Source organism: Babjeviella inositovora, assembly GCF_001661335.1.
Source record: "Babjeviella inositovora NRRL Y-12698 unplaced genomic scaffold BABINscaffold_2, whole genome shotgun sequence".
Classification (NCBI taxonomy): Eukaryota; Fungi; Ascomycota; class Pichiomycetes; order Serinales; genus Babjeviella; species Babjeviella inositovora.
The window spans coordinates 1,149,344-1,173,342 of NW_017566839.1; the positions used below are offsets into that span (position 1 = coordinate 1,149,344).

The window sequence follows — 23,999 nt, forward strand, 5'->3', positions numbered from 1 at the left end:
TAGATCTTCGCGAGGGACTAGTGATTCCCTCGCAAACCGCTATCTGGTCTCCATTCGTGCGCAGACGTCATGTGATAACCACGACACTCGCACGACCTTTTCATCGCTTTTTACGCGGCAGCAGATCAGTATTTACATTTGTTCTTTATCTTCCACCCACTCCCAATTCGACTACAAACATCCACATACGCCTTTATGAAGCCCGAGGATAGTCTTATCGCCACCAGGGCGCGCAGAGCCAACGCCGGCTCACGCCTCAAGCATTTGCTCGAGCTTGAGGAGATCAACAACGAGCTCACGTTCCAGCTGCATAACGACGACGACGATAACGTGAATTTGCTTTTTCAAGAAGACGAGGACGATGGAGAGTTTATGGACGAATCAGAAGCTGGTGAGGTTAGTGATGAAGATGAGGATAATGATGATAAAGACAATGGTGATCAGAACGATAATTACTATGCTGAGAAATCTGATGTCGATGGGAAATCCGATGGTGAGAAGTCTGATATTGATGAGAAGCCTGAAGGTGATGAGCTAAAAAGTGACAGTGATAGCGAAGGCGGACTGCTCAAACGCAGACGAGACGATGAGATGCTCACAGATTCCGATCTCTCTTCGTCGGAAAGTGACGAATCGGAAGGCGAAAAGGAGCTCCAAGCACGGGAAAAGTCGCGGAAACGCCAAGAACAGAAAAAGGTTCGCGCGGTCGTGGCGCCTAAAATCACCCAGCGACCAAAGCCAGCGGCGCCCAAGCCCAAAAGACAGGCGGTGGAGGCCGTATCGCTTCTCTCGGATAGCCGGCGGTCGTCCACGCGGCGTGCAGCCGTAGAAAACAAGCTTGCAGTGGTGAAAAAGCTCCAAGAAACCGAGGAAAGGCGAATTAAGTACTTCCTGTCACATACGCAAGCTACGAAAGAAACGGAACCCGAACTCACCCAGGAGGAGCGATTGTTACAAGCTGTGGAAACCGAGAAGCTGAACATCTTGTCCTTAAACAGGCTTCACGAGCAGGAGGAGATCAGGCAAGAGAGGCAGCGGATGCTCCATGCGGCAAAGAAGATGGTTCTCGGCGATGTGTGCAACTTCACATCGCGGTTGGAGTATGTGACGCCGCTCGCGGAGATCCAGGAGTTGCAGCGGCTCGAGGAGTTGCGGCTCTACCAGTTGCGGAATAAGTCACGGAGGGGCAGAAAAAAAAAGTCGGTGATAGAGGCGGAGAGACTAGAAGCGGAGAGACTAGAAGCGGAGAGACTAGAGGTTGAGAGACTAGAAACTGAACGAAAGGAAGCTGGTCTCAATGAGGTTGAACCGACTGAGGTTAAGAATGAGGTTACGGGAGATCAACCGAATAATGGTGACCAGGTTAATGATGAAGAGCAAGTTGATGACGAAGATTTAGTCAAGGATGGTGAGATTGATGAGGTTGGTGAGATTGATAAGGTAGGTGAGGTTGATGAGGTTGGTAAGGTTGATGTGGCAGGTAAGGTTGAAGCTAGTCAATTTGAAATCACATCGACCAAGCCAAAGATTGTAAATGAGGCTACGACTACGCTGATGAATAACATAGCAGAAAGCCCAAACAATGATCTGACCAACTCCGGTGAAACCAAGGCTACAGATGTTGACGTCGAAATGGTGGATGCGGAAGAGAAACCAAATCAAGAAGATGTTAAAAGCGAAACCATCATCAAATCAGAACCAACTGATGGCATAAAGACAAAATCAGTCACGTTCGCGATCCCTGATACTGAACTGCAGGCGGAAGAAACTTTCCCTGTGAGTGAATCTCCATTACCAGAGTTAGAAGGTTCCGAACCAGCGGACACCTATGAAGGCCCCTCGCTCAAAGTGGCTTGTAACTACGTCAGTTTCCGTGACCTTTCTCGCGAAGGCACCCTCTACAAGCCTGAGAACACCAAAGAGATGCTTTTTGGCGAACAGTCACTTCTCACGGCCCATCGTCGGTCCTCCAAGGTGGAAACCATCATCCGCATCACCTCATCCCTCTCCAACGTCAACCTTTCAACCAACATCGATAACTTGTTCAAACCGTACGAACAGATCTATCTGCGCGAGTTCGACCATCTCGCCGAATTGCCCCGATTTGGAGAGTTCGACAAACAAGTGAGAGAGATTGTCAAGATCGAGGACGAAGAGGAGTTCAAGGTGGAAATCCTCACCGAGGCGCCTTCTGGGATCTTGTATCCGAACGGCTCCAAGAAGCGCTGTTTTATTACCGGTACGAGCGCAATCTATTTCGACCCCAAGAGTGGGATTCCTTACTCCAGTGTGGATGCCTACAAGGTTATCCAGCGGATTCAGGATGGCTTAGTTCCTTGGTGTGACTTTTCTTGCGCGGACAAGGAGGATGACGAATCCGAGCCTGGTGCGGTAGAGTTTGGCAAGTACGGAGCATACATTGGTTTGGCGGGCGAACAACAGCATGCCAAGGGCGTGCCTGAAGGGTTTGATGGTTAGTGCCAAGTGGATTTAACCAAAATAAGACTAAGGAGTTTTTTTTTTCTATACGTTAATCTCTCCGGGGTTGATATGCATGTATGGAACAGCATAGTAAATAATTACGAACTAGTTATTGAATTCAGGATAGACTGCGTTTCGACTTTTAGCACGTGGGTTTATGAGTCTCAAGTCAATTCTACCTACACGGCAATGATTCTGAAATATTTATTCCATATATATATATTTCTTTTTTGACGAAGCGTTCCGAGACATTAGAAAGCTCCTATGCGTTTTAGCACACTGTGGCCACCAACATTCGTCGCTCGGAGCTGCACCACGCAGCCCACGGGCCTACATTCCTCATTTATCTATTTCGTATATTCGTCTATTAGGTTGGGCGGCATAACCCTAGCACCTGTATCCTTAATCAGTGGCGTGCTGGACATCACCTTCGTGGGTGCTGATCAAGTCGCTCTGGAATTTCTTCAACTTGGCCAAAAGAACCGGTAAGAGGTACTTCTTGACATCCACAGAGTTGTCAGCCTTGACCTGGAACTCGTACTCGTCGTCATCCTGGTCGTGGGTGAACTCTGGCAAGATGACAGTCCCGATAATGTCTCTGGTCTCGTCCTCGCCCTCTTGGACGGTAGAGGTGATGGCAAACTCCACCTTCATATCATAGATGCACAACACTTTGCCCTTTCTCTGCGTCACATCGCAGTCACCGGTGACGCTGTCGATATTGTGGACGACAATCTTCAACGAATCGTTGACAAATTCGGTGTTGAGCACGTTCTGTTGGAGGTACTCCTTGGACCATGGAAGACAGTTCTTCTCGACCCAGTGCCTAAGCTGTTAGACTTTGCAATAAGCTAATTAGAGGCGGAGAAAACACATACCAGTTGTTAGGATTGTGAACGACCATTGTTTATAGAGCAGGTGTGTAGTGGCTGAAGTTTGAGGCCGGCGAAAATTTCCGAGCTTTTCTTTTTATCTCATTGATGCACGTCTGAAGCTATCATCCGCTATGTAAGGTAGGAGGTTGGTGAACGAACATTCTGGAAAATTTAGCGCCGCGGAAAATCTCAGAGATTTCAGTGTTGAGGTATAGAGGATACTTATAGTGATTTTTTATTCTAAAACTCGCAAATAAGAGATGGGGGTGTTTTCGTTGAATATCACCGGTGTCAGACAATTTTGTGTGATATTCCTGGATTGGTACCTAGAGAAACCTGAAGCTTTCAACCGCGCAACTGAGAATTATATCCAAATTCGGACTGCGTAATCCTGAGCTAGAGCCAGCTGTGCATTTCTCGCCGGGAAAGTTCGATAAACATTGCCACATTCTGGGCAAAGCCAATACACGCTTCATCCGAGCTTATCTTCTCCAAGTTGAAAACCCGGATGATGTGCATATCTTCCTCTTGTGCCCCACAATTCATTAATGCCAAACACACGTAGTTACCTCGGATGCCAATGCCAAAGAGATTCTTCGCAGCGGCTTTGAGAAAAGGATGAGATTTATCCCTGAGTGCCCGGTTAAAGCTGGCTCGCAAGGTTTGTTTGAGCTGCAAGAGGATTTGTCTTTTGGATGGGCGTGCGACATCTGCTGAGTCGATATCTAAACTACAGATGTAGTTCAATTCGTCTTTATTTATTATAGGGATGATTCCGTTTTCAATCTCCCGGGAAATGGCATCTGTTTCCCATGAAATTATGAGGTATTTGTTGAAATATCGCATTTCTTGAACAAAGTCTGGCGATCCCGAGAGTCTCCTCTCTTCGCATTGTTTGAATGTATTCATATCGCGGGATATGACAGACTTAGCCGGGGTGGCATAGCTTAACAAAAACGTGTATCGGACCAATGTATCTGCAACTACCGAGGTTAGAAGACTCGTTTGGCCAGTATTATGCATCGGGTTATTAGTGAGTGCCTGTACTTTCATGGGCAAGTAAACCATCTCTCGAAACCTTTTTGCTCCAAGTAGTACAAACTCCATCCTACTCCGGCGATCAATGAATGTACTACTGGAAATTTCGAGTTCTGGAAACACCACAAATCTCTGTGTCACGCTTTGTATCCGATATTGGAGTAAACTTGTCCTCCCCAAAGGTGTTGGTTTTTGTTGATAGAGGTTTCTGAACTTCAAAAGCGATTTTGTCATCTCCTGGGAATATTCCGTTGCTTTCGGATGTCTGTAGAAATTTTCATCCGGGCGGACCAGCTGAAAAAAGGGATCATCTGCGAATTCGGCATACCAAGCAGAGGGTAGGAGGATCCGGTGGGTTCTCGGTTTATTCTGGCACTTTTTGGAAACCAAGTATAGCAAGAGATGGGCTGTGTGAGAACTAAACAGGGCTGGCAAGTATGAAAACTCCTCGTTGGGATGTAACTGGGAAAATCGTATGTATCCCCTTTTAGCGCTATACACTAATTTGAAGGGCCTGGGATGAGTGTTGGGGGTGTATGTGCTAAAAGGCATGTAATAATGAGAATGATATCGGAATGTGATTTCAAGGTTTATTATTCTTAAGCTCCTCACGATGTTGAACGAGCATACAGACCATTTATCTAGATTTATGAAAATAAGTTTGCGCCTCAACCTCGATTTGCCACAACATTCTCAATGTTGTAACAAAGCATCATTTATTTGAGCTGCGCAATATCTGAATTCTCACTCCTTACCTCGATTGACATATATTATCCTACTATGCCTAATTCAAGGTAAAGGAACCTAGTCAGATCGTTATCGGGGGATTGCGAAAGATAGAGAGTGTGATAAAGTTATGTCTAAGGGAAAGGCTATACATATTAAGCCCACTACATCATTAAAAAGTGTCAGGGTTCCAGCGCCTGTTGGTATTCCAGTCGGGGGGTTGTAATCAGTCATTGATTCACAAGTTACTTATCGTGATCTTCCACAAAAATAAAGATAATATTAAAACCAAGATCATTCTTAGATCTGGAAAACTACTTCCTTATATAGCTTTCTTCGGTGCCTCATTTGCTTTATGCGACAGGATTAGTTTCAGATACTCATTATCAAATAATCCTAGTAGCCTCAACTGGAACCTCATAAGGTTCCTGAAACAACTCTCTAACTCTGACAGAAACAGAGCGAGTATGGTTAAATGTAGTAACATGTCTCATGTGTATTCATACTGATGAAATAATGTAAACCAACGAACGTTATAGTAATAGCAAAACACTGGAAGTCGACGCCATGAGACCTGCGGTCTTGTAAAGGCGCAAATCTCAGTACGCCCTCGAACGGCCTTCTATCGCATTATTTGGTTGTCCAGAACACTGTCCGCGTAAATAGATTTCCACGGCATCTAAGCATGTCCATATGATCAAAAACTATGCTATTTTCTTTATAATTATGAGATATTCCTTTTCAAAAAGTAGTAAGAATATTCTCAATAACTATATTCTCACTTTTGGCGTAATATTAGTACCTGGTGATGTAGCTCGTGGAGCTTGTGTTTCACTCTCTCAGCCCCGTATGCTTTACCGGCATTACGGGTCCCGCCGCAGGAAAATGACGTATATCCTGCGCCGTGTTTTAAAACGCCCTGGAGGCTATCCAAGACATTGACGTGTTTATTTATAGCCTTATCTCTTTAAACCCACCGCTTCTTAGATTTTGGTATCCATCTTTCCTCCTCTAACTCTTGGTACCTTTTCTCATCGACCCAGTCTTACGAGAAAATCCTACAAGTCGTATACCACACCCTTTGAAGTATGGGTCTCGGAATCAAAGAACCCACAAACTACGACGGCGATGTCACTGGAACCATCATGATGATGTCGATGGATGACAGCCATCCCGCGTCCCCCGATATCCTTTCCAAGGTCACCTCCCACGACTCAGCCGCGTCCACCGTCAAGACCAACAAACAAGGCATTGTGTTGTTTCCCCAGCCCCATAACAACCCAAACGACCCCCTCAACTGGCCTATTTGGCAGCGTGACCTCGCCTTGGTTGTCATCGGCTTCCACAGTTTTATTGTTGGCGGCCAGTCCCCGCTTCTCGCTGCGGGACTCACCACGATTGGGGCTGAGTTCCACGCCTCTCCCTCCAAGGTGTCCTACTTGGTCGGTGGGTTCATGCTTTCACTTGGCTTTGGCTCTGTATTCGCCGCCCCTTCGGCAGTTCTCTACGGGAAGCGCGTGGTCTATCTCGCGGGCATCCTCATCTTCATGGGCGGCTCTATCTGGGGTGCCTGTGCCAACAGTTTCGGTTCGCTTATGGGTGCGCGTGTGCTCACAGGACTTGGTGCGTCCCCCTGCGAGTCTCTTCCGTCCGCTACGATCGCAGAAATCTACTTTGCCCACGAAAGAGCCTACCGCTTGGGTATCTACACCATGTTGCTCCTCGGGGGCAAGAACTTGGTGCCCATGCTTGCGGGCTTTGTTTTCCAGAGCTTGAACCGCCACTGGCTCTACTGGATCTTGACCATCATCTTGGGCATTAATCTTGTACTCACCTACTTCTTTGCTCCGGAAACCTTTTGGGACAGAACCCCGATCCCCAACAAGGAGTCGCAGAAAGAGACGGAAAAAGCCAGAAAGGTTAGCAAGCGGAGAGGAATGAACCTGTTGTATCGCCACAGGCCGAATTCGTTTGCTCTCAAGGACGGTGAGGATGTCACATCGTTGCATTCCTCGGTGGCGGACCAAACGGCGATTGAACCGGTGTTACAGCCAATTGCAATGACCGACTCTCGTCCAATCGAGGCTGTTACGGGTCCAGCCGAAAGCACCACGAAAACACTTCCAACGGATACAGAGAGAGCCTCCGGTACTCCGCCTAGAAATTCCTTCTACCAGAAGCTCCGCATCGTCAGTGGCCGCCATACTGAAGACAAGTGGTGGATGGTGGCCGTGCGCCCGTTTGTCCTCCTTTTATATCCCTCCGTGCTCTTTGGCGCCTTTCTCTACGCCTTTGCCGTCGTCTGGTTGATCCTCATCTCCGAATCCGTCTCCCACTTGTTTACCAAACCGCCGTACAACTACTCTGTCATCACCATCGGCTTGTTCTACGTATCGCCGTTTGTGGGCGGCACCTTGGGCTCCGCCGTGGCCGGGAAGATCTCCGATATTTTGGTGCGTAAGCTCGTTGCCCGCAACAATGGTACGTACGAACCAGAATTTCGCTTGTTAATGGTGGTACCCATCTTCATCGCTGTGTGCATCGGGATCATGGGGTTCGGCTGGGCCACCGAGGTCCACGATAAGTGGATAGTTCCGGTTATTTTCTTTGGCATCTTGGGCTTTGGCTGTTCGCTTGCCTCCACCACTGCCATAACTTATACCGTAGACTCCTACAAAATGTTTGCCGCCGAGGCATTGGTGACGCTCAACGTCACCAAGAACGTGCTCGGGTTTTTGTTTTCCTTGTTTACCAACTCGTTTATTGACCGAAAGGGGGCAAAGGATGCCTTTGTCACCTTTGGGGGCATACAGATCTTTATCTGTTTGTTTGCCATTCCATTATACTTTTACGGGAAGCGGTGCAGACATTGGACTGACGAGCGGGAGTTTATGAAGTGGTTGTATGTGAAGCGTCACCACGAGGCGAAGTGAGTCGTCGGTTCATTTGTCTACCGACGTTTAGTTTATGCCATTCCCAAATTTTCCATTTATTTTTCCTCATCCACACTCGGCTTTCAGTCCAGCCAGAAGATGGGACGGAAAGATCTGCATAGTCACCGCTTGCATGCCGAACTTGGGCTAGACTGCCGTTTAAATCAGCAGTGCTGGCAGGCCGAATGACGGTGGGCCTGAGGCTTGCATCTGCTTACAATATAGCGTTAGAATGAATTTCGAAAGTCTAAACGTTGCTTGCTCTACTCATAAGGGCCAATTCCAAGACCTCATTACCTTCAGATTGAATATCCCAGATTTATATCTATGTAAAATATGTCCTTGCGTAACCACAAATCTCTTGGCTCATGGCAGAAGTGCATGCCGCGTTAATAACTGCATATTACGTACTGCAAGGTGGAAAAACTTGGTGCCGTCATGCAGGCTACCGGAAAAACGCACCATGATATTCGAGTAAAATTTTCCGGAGTAACGGAATAATTCTCGCGTGAGAGTGCATGATTACAGCATTGCACGTTCGATGTCAATGAATCTGTTAACATCATGGCAAGAGGATAAACAGTTAGACCTCGATGCTATGACCTGCTAGTTCTATAAACGCAGAGTCCCGGCATAGTTGTCAGAGGCTCAAATCTCGAAAGCAGCATTGTCACAATTAGTGGAAGATCCATGCTTTAGACCGATTTTCACTAATGCACAGTTATGTAATCGTCGGAGAACTCGGAAAGTCAAGGGAGAAAACCTCAGATGTAAGGCCAGTTCGTCTGACAAAGCCGTCTTCCGAAGGTACGTGGCATCACCTTATGCTTATCCCCAAAACACTCCCCGCTTTAGTTTTTGTGCATAACGGGGTAGGTGGAGTAAGAATACTAGATCTTGACAAAAGACAGTGGCACAACAGGAATGTGTAAGTGGTTGAAAAGTATCTAAGTTTCAGTCAACTGCAGAAAAAAACGTACCTCTACTGAAGTAGCAGCTGCAACGGCTCAAAAAGGACGCTTGGGATTAGGCACTGAATTTCAAACTTGCCAAGAGACACAAACGTCATACTTTGACCAAAGATGCCTGAAGCTCACAGAAGGAGCCCCGAATTGGTTAACCCAGAGGCTTTACAAAGGGGCAACGTTCAATGCAGAGTTACAGCAGCCCGCATGAACCCGGATCAGGTCATGTGCACGGCGAAATATTTTTCCAGCAACGTCTTCAAGCAAACAACCATGCGTCAGTGTGACACGTTGGACATACCTCATTGGCCAGAAGTACAGGGCTCGTGCTTGCCCCGGAACATTCTCAGACACAAAAAAAGCCAGGGCGCATTCCCGGGTAACCCCCCCGACTCTGTTAACACTTGTTAAACTTTAAAAAAAAATTACACTCACTAAACGTTAGCATCTAAACACAGCCTTTGTTTGCCCTGGGCCAAGCTTCGAGGGATGAGTATGCTACGCTACTTTTGAGGGAGCCATGATATAGAAAACGCCAGTAACCCTTCATCTCTGCACGTGATGCAGAAGAGATATGCACGAGCCGCATTTCGGAAATTCTCCCATTTAGAAATCACGCTATCCCGCAAATGCTTCGAGTCTCAATTCTCCAAATGATGATCCCACCTTTATTAGGTTTTACCACCTACAACTACGCACTGCACCGAAAGCTTAATGTGACTTTGTGGCCTGATGAATGGGTCATGGGGAGTATTTCATGTAGAGGAAATGGATTTCAACCGATAGAAGAATGCGAACTCTCAATACCCATAAGCAGCCTCGCTGAAATCTTGCATGTGCCGGCTTGTCTTACTTCTCCACTCTAAGACCACTCGTCCCATGGGGATTAACCCGCCCCATGGTATCCAGAGCTACGAATGACTTTCCGCATGGCTACTCCGGAAGGGGAACAGCAGTTTGAGGAGAAAAAGTGGGCACTAGTGGGGGAGTCCAGTACACCCGGAGAACAGTGCATGCAGAAATAAAATGGAATATGCAGACCCGGGACTTTGAAACCGGCTAGAATTTTCCGTCCCCCTCCAAAATGAATCTTTTCCGTCCCCTCACGTTGGGGGATATAAATTCACCCAAATCCGCTCAGGCAGAGTACTCTCACAGAACCATTTTCTTCCCTCAATCAACTCACAATGTCAACTACTGGTGCTGCCACTCCACTCTCGGGCACCACCACTATAAACCCAACCAACTCCAACCAGGATAAGATCGAGGTTGCACACGATGCCAACGATCACTCCGAAAACCACTCCGCCAACGCCGTCGGAATCCCAAAGAAGCCAGCTTCCGCTTACATGCTTGTCTCCTGCTTATGTGTCATGGTTGCTTTTGGTGGTTTCGTCTTTGGCTGGGACACCGGTACCATTTCTGGGTTTGTCAACATGTCTGACTTCAAGCAGAGATTTGGTCAGCTCAACTCCGAGGGCGAGTACTACCTCTCCAACGTTAGAACTGGGTTGATTGTGTCCATCTTCAACATCGGGTGCGCCATCGGTGGGATTGTCCTCGGCCGCTTGGGTGACATTTTTGGCCGTCGTATGGGTTTGATTATTGTCATGTGCATCTACGTTGTGGGGATTGCAATCCAGATTTCCTCTACTGACAAGTGGTACCAATACTTTATTGGTAGAATTATCTCTGGTTTGGCCGTTGGTGCCGTTGCCGTTTTGTCTCCAATGATGATTTCCGAAACCTCTCCAAAGCACATCAGAGGCACTTTGGTTTCTTGTTACCAGTTGATGATCACCCTTGGTATCTTCTTGGGTTACTGTACGACCTATGGGACCAAGTCCTACACTGACTCCAAACAGTGGAGAATCCCATTGGGGTTGTGCTTTGCTTGGGCCATCTTGATGGTTATCGGGATGATCTCCATGCCTGAATCACCAAGATACTTGGTTGAAAAGAACAAGCTTGACCAGGCCCGTAAGTCCATTGCCAGAGTCAACAAGTTGCAAGCCGAAGACCCCGCCGTGCAGCACGAGGTTGAATTAATCGCCGCTGGTATTGAAGAAGAACAGGCTGCTGGGTCTGCCTCTTGGATGGAATTGATTACGGGTAAGCCAAGGATCGGCTACAGAGTAATTATGGGAATCATGTTGCAATCCTTGCAGCAACTTACAGGTGACAACTACTTTTTCTACTACGGCACCACCATCTTTAAGGCCGTTGGTTTGAACGACTCCTTTGAAACCTCTATTATTTTGGGGATTGTCAATTTTGCAGCCACCTTTGTTGGTTTGTACGTGGTTGAAAGATACGGCCGTCGTAAGTGCTTGTTGGTTGGCTCTGTTTGTATGGTTGCTTGTTTCGCCATTTTCTCCTCTGTTGGTGTCACCCGTTTGTATCCGAACGGTCCTGACCAGACTCCATCCAAGCCAGCTGGTAACGCGATGATTGTGTTTGCGTGCTTGTACATTTGCTTCTTTGCCGCTACGTGGGCAGGTGGTGTTTTTGTCATCATTTCCGAGACCTATCCATTGAGAATCAGATCCAAGGGTATGGCTGTTGCCACCGCGGCCAACTGGCTTTGGGGTTTCCTCATTGCCTTCTTCACTCCATTCATCACTTCCGCCATTAACTTCTACTACGGTTATGTGTTTATGGGCTGTTTGATCTTCTCCTTCGTCTACGTCTACTTCTTCGTCTGTGAGACTAAGGGGTTGACCTTGGAGGAAGTTAACGAGATGTACGCCGAGGGTGTCTCCCCTTGGACTTCCTCTAAGTGGGTCCCAGGCTCTAGAGCCTTGGCGGTTGAGATCGACCAAAAGCCAGAGGTCTTTAACGTTTAAGCCTTTAGCGTTATAGACTTATGAGCTGTGTATATTACCCCTAGTTATGAGATTGAAATGAATTTTCTATTTACCTAACCCTGTTTTACGTACGAAATTCCGAGGCCTAATATTGAATTTTTCGACCGGAGAAGTTAGAAGTTGAGCCGTTAAGTCCCGCCACACGTTAGACGTGATAGCAGGAACGGGAAACCATCTGATATTAAATCTTGTAGGTTAGCAAACATTGAACCATAAACGTGGGAAAACTACGTGAATATATCTATTTATTGTGTTGCAGATGCGTTTTAGACAGCTAAGGGTGATTGCGATTCTGAACTACGTTGAAGGGGTGTTATGCATTTATCGTGTGATAGGGATTGATCATTGCCTCATCCTATATTCATTATAGAGCTAATCAGCATACTAAAGTAGATATCTTGTATACCGGGGAGATATACCACAGGTTGAAAATTCCTTTAGAAAGGTTGAGTCCGGAAAACTCTCGTATTTGTGCCGGGAAAAAAGATTTATGTGCCCTGTTGTTGCACTATCGTTTAGTCAGAGGAATGCGGTACGATGCTTACGAATCTTAGCACCAGTTTTGCTAGTGTGATAGGGCTAGTAATTTATTACGCTGGCAGTTTCTGTCCAACCGTACTCAAGCTATGTTCCCATGCATAACAACCTGCCTTGTCTATCTATTTGCCAAGTTGCTAATGAAACTCGATAAATTCGACTGTTGAGACTGGTTCTGCGACAAGGCTCGCCTGCCCCGCCCTCTACTCCTTTCCCTGGTTGCGCCTCTAGCAGCACCACCCCTAGCTCTCACAAACTTTGGTGGCGCCACCTCGATCATATCGTCATCTGACTCGAACTTGACAATAGCCTCGTCGACAGTATCCAGGTCTTCGCTGTTGCTTTCCACATCGTAGCTCTGGGCCCGAACTTGACGTTGCAGACGATCCGTCAGTCTTACCTTATTGTCGCTATGAGCTGCCAAGGGTTCGCTGATCGGTATTTTTTGCGTAGATTCCTTGACATTTCTCGATCCGTCGAACACGAAAGGCTCGTTATACTCAATGGCCGATACGGAGTTGAGCATCAGACTCTCCTTTTTGAACTGCTTGTAGATTTCCCTGATGTTGTTACTTGGATCGTCAAAGTCCAAATCGTCAATCTTCATCAAGATATCCGTCTCCTTGGTGACCTGACCTTCGATATACTCCTTCAACGCGTTCCTATCTTCTGTATCCACAAATTTCTTTACAGCCAAGTTCAAGTCGTCCCTTGGAAGCAACGCCAAGTCTGCGTCCTGGAGGAAGTCATTCACCAAGTCCTGAACCCTGATATCAGCCTCGTCCATGTCCTCGAGCGGCTCAGCATATCCGCTACTCTTCTTGCCCGTCATCAAGTGCCCCGTATCCTTCTTTTTTCGGTAGAACTGGACAACGTTATTTACATTTGCCACGCGTCCCACAAACCGGTTCGAGAATCTACGCGGATTTTCCACTTCGTAGCCCCCGGAGTACTCAACTCTGAGCCGAATCAACGGAAGAGGAATGAGCTCGGCGGTTCCCTCGTCCTCTTCCTCAAAGAGCTCCGGGTTTGAATCCTTGAACTGGTCCTTTGCCTCCTTAATCAAGAGCTCGATCTCCTGGGTGAGGATCTTGGAGACCTCTAGCTTAGAGGCGGGGCCTGGCGGGATACCAAATATCAGGAGCGAGATGTCGCGCATTACAAACGGCCGGATAGTTTTGAGCTTGACAGACTCTAGACTGTAGTCACCGTTATTTATGTGGAGAATAAAGACGCATTTTTCAATCGCCTCGCCCTCGCAGAGGGAGGTGGCCACGGAGGAGCCCGGCTGGAGGGTATCGAAGCCCATCTCTGGGTTGGGTACCGGATACGGAATGCACTCGTGCTCGTGCCCCCACACTACAAAATCGAGAAACTTTGGCAAAAAGTTTTCCGGCAAGTACGAGGTGTTTGTGTGAGCCGAGTGGTTCTGGTGCACCGCCATGAGATTAAACCATTCGTCCTGTCGCACGCCCGGCCGGGTGAACTTGATCTGCTGGTCCCGGAACGTCTTGAACAAGCGTTCATCACGCACGTTGGAGAGCCCGTAGAGCGCGAGCTTCGTGGAGCCCTTTTGGAACAAGAGCGGGTCCACAGCAATCTTGTCGTTCTCAAGTACCCTTCCGAAGTGGTTCACCAAGCCGGTGACCGAGAGAATATCCATGGGCGACAAGAGCCCATCGCCTGTGGCATCATCATGGTTGCCGCTGATGGAGAAAATGGGGATGGACACGTTGATGTTGGGGTCTTCGTAGTTCACCTCAAACCCGTTATCAAACACCACGCTGGGGTCGCTGAAGAACTCGAGCTCACACGGCTTGTCCCCGAGACAATTTAATCGGATGGCGCGTAGCACGTGAAACATTGACTTTTTCGACGGCTTGTTCACGTGGAACAAGTCGCCCGCCTGTAAAACCATGTCCACCTCCTTGTCCTTTGCCACGTTCATGATCTCTTCCCATGTTCGCCAACTATCGTCTCCGCGGATTGTATCGTTTTCATTGTAACCCACATGGTTGTCTGTGGTGATAAGTACCCGGATCGTATCAGGGCCGTCTTCAATGTGTTTTACCTGTGGCATGGTGGTGGTTGGAAGAGTTGAGTCGTATGGCCGACGCGTTTTGCTTTGTATTACTCGTGTTGCGTGCAGGAAATATATAATGCAGGATAGAGAGGCTGTCTGGAGAGATTGATACAGATCTTTTGTGAACAGGACGAGAAAGGAGAAGCTAGGAATGAAAAGGTTGAACTGGTGAACTTGTAACACTTTTACATTATCCCTATTTCATGGAATACTGACGTAAACTGTTTTTTTTTTATCAGCGCTTGCTTTACCTGTAGCATGGACATCCCTCCTTCGTACTACTCCGCCACGCGCACCGCCACGATACGCCGCACGCTTACTCTAAGGGAGCGGATAATCAAATTGCGAATTTTAAGTTGATAAGCGCCATCCCCAAAGCAATTGGTACGCACCACGGACACCATGAACTACGTGGAGATCCAGGAGGACGAATTCAACTGTGTCAAAGGCGTGTACTTTATGGACGACGAGTTCGTCGACCGTACACCCACCAAGTCCGCGTGGAAAAACCAGAAGCCGCTGCCGGCGTTTGATCTTTTGCTCCGCGCTGACACAGATGCCGCAACGCCGGTACTGCTCATTCTACGGGTGGAGATGAATCTGACGTATCCCGCAACAATTCCCACAATCACAATCCTCCACCCTACCAACCTCCTTGGTTCGCAGGTGGCGACTCTCACCAAAATGGTGCACGCCACGGCGATGGAACAGCGTGGCTCGGAAATGGTGCTCATCATCGCAGACGAGGTGAAAACAATGCTCAACCAGTTCCAGGAGGAAGCAACCGCGCCACAGTCGTTGGGAGAGGAGCGACGCCAACGCTTAGAGCAGCAGAGGCGGAGTTTCCACGCGCGCGAGGAGGTGAAACGCATCCAGGAGGAGGACACGGTACAGCGCAACCTTGAGACGCTCTCCAGCACGATCGACGAGATTCAGGCGGCGCCGGAACCCGCGGCGCCGCTAGAGGACCACCTCTTGCCCAACAATGTGATTGAAACGGTGAACGACTTCTTCATCTTCGACAAGACTATTGAGGACAGTTTGCCCACGCTCAACATTCCGTTTGTGTTCCGGACCGTAACGGGCTTGATCCAGATTGCCCTGTCAGACTTGCTCGGCAACATGGGCAAACAATTCTTGGTGAAACCGTTCATCCACCCGGATTCGCGCGTCGCGAAGCACATCAAAAACCAAGGCGGCGCGTTCAACCGCAAAGAGGGGGTTCTCCGTAATGCGGACGAGGAGGACATCAGTCTGGTGTATCTCCTAACCTTCATCGAGCTTCGTAACCCGCACTGGCTCACCGACACGGGAAAGAACGAGCTTCGCGCGTTGGAGAGCCAGATGGCCGAGTTGGTTAAGCTTCGCTACGACAACCTCTCCAAGCTCTTTGCATTCCAGATCGAGAAAAAGACCGAGCTCGGGAGCTGCTACTGGAAGCTCAGCCTTCTCACCGAGTATTTCCCCATGGGAACTCTCAACGATCTCCTCGGCACCATCGAGCTTGCCAGTCTCCTGAACGCGCGCTCGTGGACACTCCTGTTGGTGTACTGCCTCGACCAATTATTCTCGCGTGGCGTCATCCATGAGTTCATCAACACCCACACAGTGCAATTGTTCCGCAATCCGGACCTCGGCACCACCGCCGTCAAGCTTGCGCACCCGACATACGGCTTCAAGCTCATGGACATGCTCAACCGCCACCCGAACTCGGGCTCATCTGCGTACGACGCCATCGATGTCGGTTTGGGCCGTGGCTGGCGTGCGCCCGAGCTCAAGGGTGCGCACAAGAACAAAGAGGACGCCCATACACGCAAGACCGATATTTGGGAGCTCGGCGTGCTCTTTCTCGAGATGATCTGCGGGCTTGACACCTTGCGTGAGTACGAGTCGCCCGAGAAGATTCTCTCGAACGGCATTCTCGTTGAATCCATTGGTGAGTTCTTGAGCAAGATGTTGAAGCCCGAGTCGAAGAAGCGCACAGACCCGTCGTACTTGATCCACACCCAGTTTTTGCGCGAAAGCGTAAACGATGAGAACATCTTCCAACAGCGGCCGCAGAGCGACGCCACCAGTGATTCGGATAGCGACGAGCTCGTTATGTCCACCCATTCTCATTCGGCTCACTACAAGAAACACTCCTTCAGCGGAGGTAAGCCGATGACTGAGGACCGTTTCACCAAGGACTTTGACGACAACGGGACCTTGGGTTCTGGTGCCTTCGGTAAGGTTATCAAGGCGCGCGGTAAGATTGACGGGAACTTTTATGCCATCAAGCAGATCAAGCACGTATCTGACAGCTCCAGCGTGCTCAGCGAGGTGTCCTTGTTGTCGCGGATGAATCACCAGTATATTGTGCGGTACTACAACGCGTGGTTACAGGACGACTACTCGGGCGACTCTGCCATTGGGTCAGAATCGGAGTACGAGACGGAGTCGGATTTAGAATTAGAATCAGAGTCTGGGTACTACTCCAACCCGCGTATCAGCTTCACGAATAGCTTCTCCAAAGATGTCAGTTTCTCCAGAGATGCCAGCTTCTCCAGAGATGCCAGGGACACTTCCGGCTTGGACTTTATATCCAGTTCGGTCAACGGCCCCGAAATCGTCTTTGGCTACTCTGCCGACGGAAAAAGCACCGTGAGCGAACGGCCCAAGGCGCGAAAACCCAAGCGCAAACAGATCTTGTACATACAGATGGAGTACTGTGAGAAGAACACGTTGGCGGACTTGATTGCCCGCGGCTTGCCACAGCATTCGGACGAGTACTGGCGCCTCTTCCGCCAGACGTTGGAGGCACTCATGTACATCCATTCACAGGGCATTATTCACCGTGACTTAAAGCCGGTGAACATCTTCGTGGACCAGTCGAACAATGTAAAAATCGGGGACTTTGGGTTAGCCCGGAACGTGCACTTTTCGCTCATCTCCACCTCCAATGCCAAGAAGCCCGACCAGCAGGAGAATTTGACCAGCGAAATCGGCACCACGTTGTACGTGGCGGCCGAGGTGATCAACGGGAAGGGTGACTACAACGAAAAGGTGGACATGTACTCGTTGGGGATCATCTTTTTCGAAATGTGCTGGGAGCTTAATACCGCCATGGAGCGGGTCCAGACATTGCGTGAGTTGCGCACCCCCTCTATCAACTTCCCTGCCTCCTTCGCCACCACCCGCTTTGCCAACGAGCACAAGATCATCCGCATGTTGCTCAACCACAGCCCGGATGTTCGGCCGGGTGCCGACGCGGTGTTGCGCAGCGGATTGGTACCGGTACCCCAGAAGGACGAGATTATTGAGGAGGCGTTGCGGTCGATCGCTGATCCGTCGTCGCCGTGGCAGGAGCAGGTCCGGCTGGCGTTATTCCACCAGCAGTACGATCTCGCATCGGATGTGTTGTTTGAGAAGGGGCGCACAAAGTACAGCACCGCGTTTGACTACATGTTCCATGCCAAGTTGCTCGGGGCGGTGACGGACATCTTCAAGCGGCACGGGGCAGTGGAGAACCTCGGGCGAAGTTACGTGTTCCCCAAGGCCCTGGTGTACACCAACGAGTTGCAACAACCGGTGTACGAGATCCTCGACCGAATGGGGTCGGTGCTTCAGCTTCCGTTTGATCTCACCTTCCCCACTGCCCGGCAGCTCGCCTCATGTGACAGTCCGATCCAGAAGCTCTTCCGATTTGATTACGTCTACCGTGCAGTCTCCAGCTCCTTTTCTGCTCCACCCCGATACGGCGAACTTGACTTTGACATTGTGACCAACGATTCGCTCGACTCCGCCTTCTACGATGCCGAGTGCTTGAAGGTTATTTCGGAGATTATCGAGATGACGCCTTGCTACAATGCTTCTAACGTGGTGATTGCGCTCAACCATGCAGACATTATTGAATCCATTTTTGACTACAAGCGGATTGACCCGGCCAAGCGGGTGGCCGTGGCCCAGCACTTTTCGCAAGCCGGCTACACAAAAACCATTAATGACATCAGGAAGACTCTTAGCGAAACTCACTCTATCGGTTCAACCACCTTTAACGAACTCGCAAACTTTTACTTCCGCGCAGATATCAACACCGCCAAGGCCAAGCTCTTGAAGGAGTTCAAGGACTGGCCGGAAGTGCACCGGATCGAGTCGGCGCTCGGGTACATCTCCAAGATTGTCACTTTTGCCAAATCCTTTGGCATTAACATTTCATTTGAAGTCAGTCCCTGGGGCAACTATAACTACGGCTTCTACCGCGGCGGGGTGATGTTTTTGGTGCACGAGAAGGAGAAACCGCACACGGTCATTGCTGGGGGCGGGCGCTACGACAAGTTGATCTCCAAGATTGGGGTGGCCCGAGGAAAGAAGCCGGACAAGGTACCGCGGGCTGTGGGGTTCCATTTGGCGTGGGAAAAGTTCTATGACCGCATGAAGCTGGAGCTTGTACGGAACAAGAAACTGTCCAAAAAGCGAGAGAATGCCTACAGTAAGTGGACCCCCAGCAGGTGTGATGTGCTTGTGGCCAGCACCACCAATGCTAGCTTGAAGCCGGTTGGGGTGGACATTTTGCGGCGCTTGTGGACAAACGGGATTAGTGCGGATGTTTTGAGACACGCCAGCGCCATTGAAGACATCGAAGCGTCTGCTGGTGACGACGGGGCAAACTGGATCTTGATCCTCAAGCAGCAGCAGTCTTCGTTGATCAATGCTCGCAGTGTGGCGAAACGCAAGTACAAGGCATATCGGGTAAAGAACATGGAAACGGGGGTGGATGTGGATCTCGACTTGGAGGAGATTGTGCCGTTCTTGAAGACCGAAATTGCCGAGCGGAATGACAGAAAATGCACCCAGCCGGAAAAACAGGAGTGCTACGATGACGCCATGGAAGAGGAGAGTACGCAGGTGGCGGTAACGTTTGACCAGAAGTGCATCATTGTGCCAAACGAAGCGACCAGGACCAATAGGAAGAACAACCGGAAGGAGCAGTGGGTGGTGGAGGAGGCGTCTAAGGAGGCATCGTCGCTGCTTATCAATTCTCTTGCTTCAGCGCCAATTTTCACGATTGATGCCAGAGATGAGGTGTTGGAGATGATCAGCATCACGTCGTTAGATCAGCCAGAAGAATGGAAGCGAAAAGTCGGTGGGGCTTCTAATGCCACTCCGCGGAGTTTTGTGAACAACATGTATCTCTCATTGAGCAAGGAGGCACTAAAGGGTACCCGTTGGGCCGTGCTTTTTGCGCCAAAGACAAACAAGACGTGTATTTATGATTTACAAAGGTGAGATGGTGCCGAGCGAGGGGATTTCTCACTTGTATTTAGTTTAGTACAACTGGATAAGGACTTAGATCGGAGAGAATGAGGGTGGTGAACTGCATATTGGCGTGTATCTGAAAATAGCCGACCTGAGTGGTTTTAAAGTATGTTAAATTGGATGGAAAACATTTCGACGATGGCGTTATATGCGGCCAGGCATAGAACGTTCTGTCACTGACTTTGGAGCAGTACAAGGATGAACGTTAGGGAGTAAGCAATAACCAAAGATTCTGATTCTTGAGATGCATTATAGTATTTATTATAGCACCATTTATGTAGTAAGCGTGTAGCTGTCACGTGGTAGGGATCTATATTCTATATAAGGAGGTCTATCCCTCCCTCCTTTATCCTATATACATTATATAGGTAACCAGTATTACTTATTACTATAAGTAGATATTCTACCCTTGAGGTAGAGATATACCACAATTTAGCTACCCTATTAACATATACCTCCGATCGGTATACCAAAATCTCCGAGAACCAAACTAAACTCAACCAATTGACTGTGTTTAGTCTCTAATAATAACAAACTGCTTATATATTTCCGCCTTTCCCCTTTTTCTGTGTCTGCCTCTGTTATTCTAAAGTCTGGGCTTATACGTCGTAATGAAGACGAAGCACCTGCATATAACTCATCTCAAGCCTAGCGACCTCACTACCAGACAATCACCATCTGACCAAAGCTTACACTAGATTGTCAGTTCTCAAACCTTGAGGATACTATTGTGAATTAGCTCTAAATTTGACGGTTAATCGATATTTAATCCATTCCAATAACTACCCTGTTCTCTAACGTAATTTTTTTTGTCAAGACTAGCCCTGCTTTCTTATCGCCGAGAGCTCAAGGTCGTGCGCCGCCATGACTGTGCCTCTTTAGGGGGCGGCAGTTCCGCTCGACTCCGCAATTCACAGCTCGCGACTCGCGACTTGCCCACCCCTACAAATAAATCCAGCGAGGAGGCCTGGCGCAGTCGGACTTACAACTATTATCATTCAATTGGCAAACTAAGATAGCTACAACATCAACAGTATGAGCAACTTGAGCGATTTGAGTCCCCCTTTCAAGGTGCAGGCGCTTTTCGAATACAAGTCGGACTTTGAGGACGATTTGACGTTTGATGCTGGCCAGGAAATCACTGTGGACTCCGTTGAGGATGAAGAATGGTTCTCAGGAACCTTAACCCTTTCTGATGGCTCCCAAAGGAGCGGCATGTTTCCAAAAAACTTTGTCGAGCCAAAAATAGAGCCAAAGGTTGGGCCAAAGGTCAAGGCTCCTACGGCGCACAAGCCCGTACCAGTGCCAGAAGCCAAGGATATTACAGAGGCTAAAGCGGATGCATCAACCCATGGGATGAACAAGTTGACCCTGAGGGCCACTTTCGATTCTTCCGGCTATATTCCCTTACCGGGCCAGCCTCGGGAGGAGTCGTTTGTGCACAAGCCGTTCCTCGCAGCCCACACCTCTTCGTATGTGCCACCATCGCTCAAGAAAGACCCCTATGCAGCTCAGCCAAGTCAACGTGCTCCTCCTCCGATCACAAAGGAAGAATCGGCTTCTGAAGAAGAAGACGTCCCAAAGTTGAGTTTGAAGGAGCGCATTGCGTTGTTACAGCAGAAGCAGACCGAGGAGGCTGAGCGGCTGAAGGAGTTGAAGAAGAAGAAGCAGGAAAAAAAGCGCGCGGTAAAGACTGATGAGGCCAGGCCTCAGCTCCCGGAAGAACCAGAAGAGGCCCACGCAAGCGATATTCAGTCATTGCACTCAGTACTGACTCGCGAGTCACACCATGAATTGGCTCGTGAGTACACTCACGACTCCACCCACGAGTCTATCCACGAACCCGTTCGCGCCCTTCGCCGCGCATCCACCCAAGAGTCCTTCTACGAAGCCCCTCACGAGCCTCGCAGCGAGAACATCAAGGAGGAGCCGGATGCCACGGAGCCCGCAGGTGATTCCTCCGACGATGAGGAGGAACGTCGTCGTGCGCTTCGCGAGCGAATGGCCAAGATTTCGGGGGGTATGGGCATGTTTGGGATGATTGGGAGCGGCTCGTTTGCAAAGAAGCCTGAGCCTGTCGCTTCTAAGGAGGCGGAAGAGGCTCCTAAGGCTCCTATCGCGGTCATGCCGTTCGCCAATCCGGCTTCATTGCCTCCACTGATGGCTAAGCCGCAAGAGGCAGGATCGGAAAGCGAGAGTGACGAACCCGTGGAACAACGGGATATCAGAATTGTTGCAGCACCGGAGACTCCCGATTCAGATTCAGACTCTGGTAACGACGGTGAATTTGGCCTTCAGCAGATTCCGTCGACGGATAACGTTGCGGACAATGAGGATGACACGGACCATTCGAGGGCCTTGGAACCAAAAACGCTCGATCCAAAGCCGATGTTCCCTAGCTTGCCAAAGCCGACAGCTCTTGAATCGTCGGCTGACGAGTCGGATGACAAAAGATTGCCTCCAATGCCCCCTGTTCCTCTCTCTCCAGTAGAGGCACGCCTGCCACATCTGTTCAGACCGCCGCTGCAGATGGAGTATCAGGCCACGGGCTACGAAGCAGATGAGGACACGGACTATGTCCGAAACACGCCTCTTTCCGCCGCCCCAGTGCCCGAGTCCCCTCTGGCACGCCCCCTGAGAGGTGCGCCGCCGCCGCCGCCTCATCCGGTCAGTGTTGCGGTTCCGGACCTGACTGCCAGAATGCTCGAGTTAGATTCCAGTGACGATGATACCCTTGCGACTCTGGTTCCCAGAAGAACGTCCACCGAGGGTTCATTTCACTCATCTCCGGAGGACAGCCTTCGTAGAGCCATGACCCTTCAGGGGATTCCTGGACATGCACCACCGGTTCCTACCGGTTTTGCCCCTGGTCCTGCCCCTCCAGTTCCAATACCTCCTATTCCTCACGGTGCTCCAGCAACCCCTAGAAGCTTCGCTCCAGTTCATCCCCAGGCTCCTTCCGTTCCTCTTCCTTCTGCCCCTGCTCCGGCCGCGCCCTCCGCCTCGGGGATGGATACCCGTTCTTTGCTCTCCGAGCGGTCGTTTGACATAGGCGGCTTGCTGCGTTCCAACACGACCATCCAGTCATCCACGGTTGAAATCCATTTCGACCCGCGTTCTCAGTGGTGGCTCACGAACGGATACCCCCCTGAGCTCGTTCCGAGCATTGGAAAGGACGTGTTTGTAGAAGTTGATACTCACGAGGTCACGAAGCGCGGCTCGCGGAGGGTCATCCTCAAGGACTACCACTTCCTCTACTCTGACTACTCGCAGTTGGTGGTGGAAATTATCTATGACCAGGCGGACCCACACGGGTCTGTGGTGTGCAAGCAGACATACAAGCCAGCCGCTCCGGTGCGAATGGATTTGTTGATGCTGGCGCCGTCAGCGTTCGGTTTCAAGATCGCCGAGGCGGCGCACTTGTGTCTCGGCAAGCACTTGCATAAGGAGCTTCTTGGGCATGTCACTTCGCCGTTCAGAACGGCAATCGTCCCAGCGATCGGCAACAAGGTGTTTGGGGTGACAATCTTGTCTATCGGAGGCTCTTCGACGAGCCAGATTGCAGAGGTGAAGCCGGGAGACATCTTGGGGATCCGCAAGGGCAAGTTTGCGAACGCTAAGCTTGTGGGTAAAGCTTTGGAGCTTGGCTTTGGCGAGATCCCGGCGATGTGTGTAGTGTTGGAGTACGACGAGATGAAGAAGAAGTTCAAGGTGGCGATGCAGGATAGTCACGGGGCTGTGAAGAAGGAGTCGTTCAGGGTGAGTGACATGAAGAGTGGGAGGATGAGGGTGTTCAGAGTTGTGGCGAGGGAATATGTTGGGTGGTAGCGAAGCTATTCTCGAGTCTTTAACAATTGAATATATATCGCCATGCTAGGGCTATATGTATAGTATATGAATTCCAAGATTATTTCGGTAATAGATGTAGTTATATTGCTCCGGAATGGTTATAGGGCTATGATATAAGCATTGGGGGATAGTTTTACCAAACAATTACAAGTAATTCTAAATTAAGTGAAACGAGAGAGACAACGGAGATGGCATCGGAGATAGTATCTGAGATAGGATGAACGGGCAATATATATAAAATATGTATGGATAACACCATGAAGCTTTAAGCTTCATCCTCCGGTCCCAATGGAGTATATACGATATACCTTTTTCATCAATACATCTTCAATCGAGTGCAGTACACCTCC

At 49.5% G+C, this 23,999-nt stretch overlaps 8 protein-coding genes across 8 annotated transcripts; 5 read left to right on the top strand and 3 right to left on the bottom strand.

Annotated features, from left to right (window-relative positions):
• Positions 1-58: 58 nt before the first annotated feature.
• Positions 59-2,628, top strand: BABINDRAFT_160124 (uncharacterized protein). The gene has a single exon (XM_019128069.1). The coding sequence runs from the start codon at positions 196-198 to the stop codon at positions 2,476-2,478; it is 2,283 nt and encodes a 760-aa protein (XP_018987219.1). The 5' UTR covers positions 59-195; the 3' UTR covers positions 2,479-2,628.
• A 255-nt stretch (positions 2,629-2,883) lies between these two features.
• HCH1 (Hch1p) lies at positions 2,884-3,385 on the bottom strand (the record flags this gene model as incomplete). The annotated part of the gene is made up of 2 exons (XM_019130331.1): positions 2,884-3,307; positions 3,360-3,385. The coding sequence occupies 2 exons, from the start codon at positions 3,383-3,385 to the stop codon at positions 2,884-2,886; spliced, it is 450 nt and encodes a 149-aa protein (XP_018987220.1).
• Positions 3,386-3,576: 191 nt separating this feature from the next.
• Positions 3,577-5,336, bottom strand: BABINDRAFT_160125 (uncharacterized protein). Its single transcript, XM_019128070.1, has one exon. It carries the CDS (start codon positions 4,944-4,946, stop codon positions 3,753-3,755), a length of 1,194 nt encoding a protein of 397 aa, XP_018987221.1. The 5' UTR covers positions 4,947-5,336; the 3' UTR covers positions 3,577-3,752.
• A 747-nt stretch (positions 5,337-6,083) lies between these two features.
• Positions 6,084-8,413, top strand: HOL4 (Hol4p). Its single transcript, XM_019128071.1, has one exon. It carries the CDS (start codon positions 6,209-6,211, stop codon positions 8,051-8,053), a length of 1,845 nt encoding a protein of 614 aa, XP_018987222.1. The 5' UTR covers positions 6,084-6,208; the 3' UTR covers positions 8,054-8,413.
• A 1,792-nt stretch (positions 8,414-10,205) lies between these two features.
• Positions 10,206-11,864, top strand: BABINDRAFT_6530 (sugar porter family MFS transporter; the record flags this gene model as incomplete). Its single annotated transcript, XM_019132449.1, has 1 exon — positions 10,206-11,864. One exon carries the CDS (start codon positions 10,206-10,208, stop codon positions 11,862-11,864), a length of 1,659 nt encoding a protein of 552 aa, XP_018987223.1.
• Positions 11,865-13,017: 1,153 nt separating this feature from the next.
• Positions 13,018-14,502, bottom strand: MRE11 (MRX complex nuclease subunit; the record flags this gene model as incomplete). The annotated part of the gene is made up of 1 exon (XM_019130659.1): positions 13,018-14,502. A coding segment is annotated over one exon (1,485 nt), but the record flags the coding sequence as incomplete, so codon positions are not given.
• A 380-nt stretch (positions 14,503-14,882) lies between these two features.
• GCN2 (serine/threonine-protein kinase) lies at positions 14,883-20,068 on the top strand. The gene has a single exon (XM_019128072.1). The coding sequence runs from the start codon at positions 14,908-14,910 to the stop codon at positions 19,768-19,770; it is 4,863 nt and encodes a 1,620-aa protein (XP_018987225.1). The 5' UTR covers positions 14,883-14,907; the 3' UTR covers positions 19,771-20,068.
• Positions 20,069-22,809: 2,741 nt separating this feature from the next.
• Positions 22,810-23,628, top strand: BBC1 (Bbc1p; the record flags this gene model as incomplete). Its single annotated transcript, XM_019131623.1, has 1 exon — positions 22,810-23,628. One exon carries the CDS (start codon positions 22,810-22,812, stop codon positions 23,626-23,628), a length of 819 nt encoding a protein of 272 aa, XP_018987226.1.
• Positions 23,629-23,999: the final 371 nt, after the last annotated feature.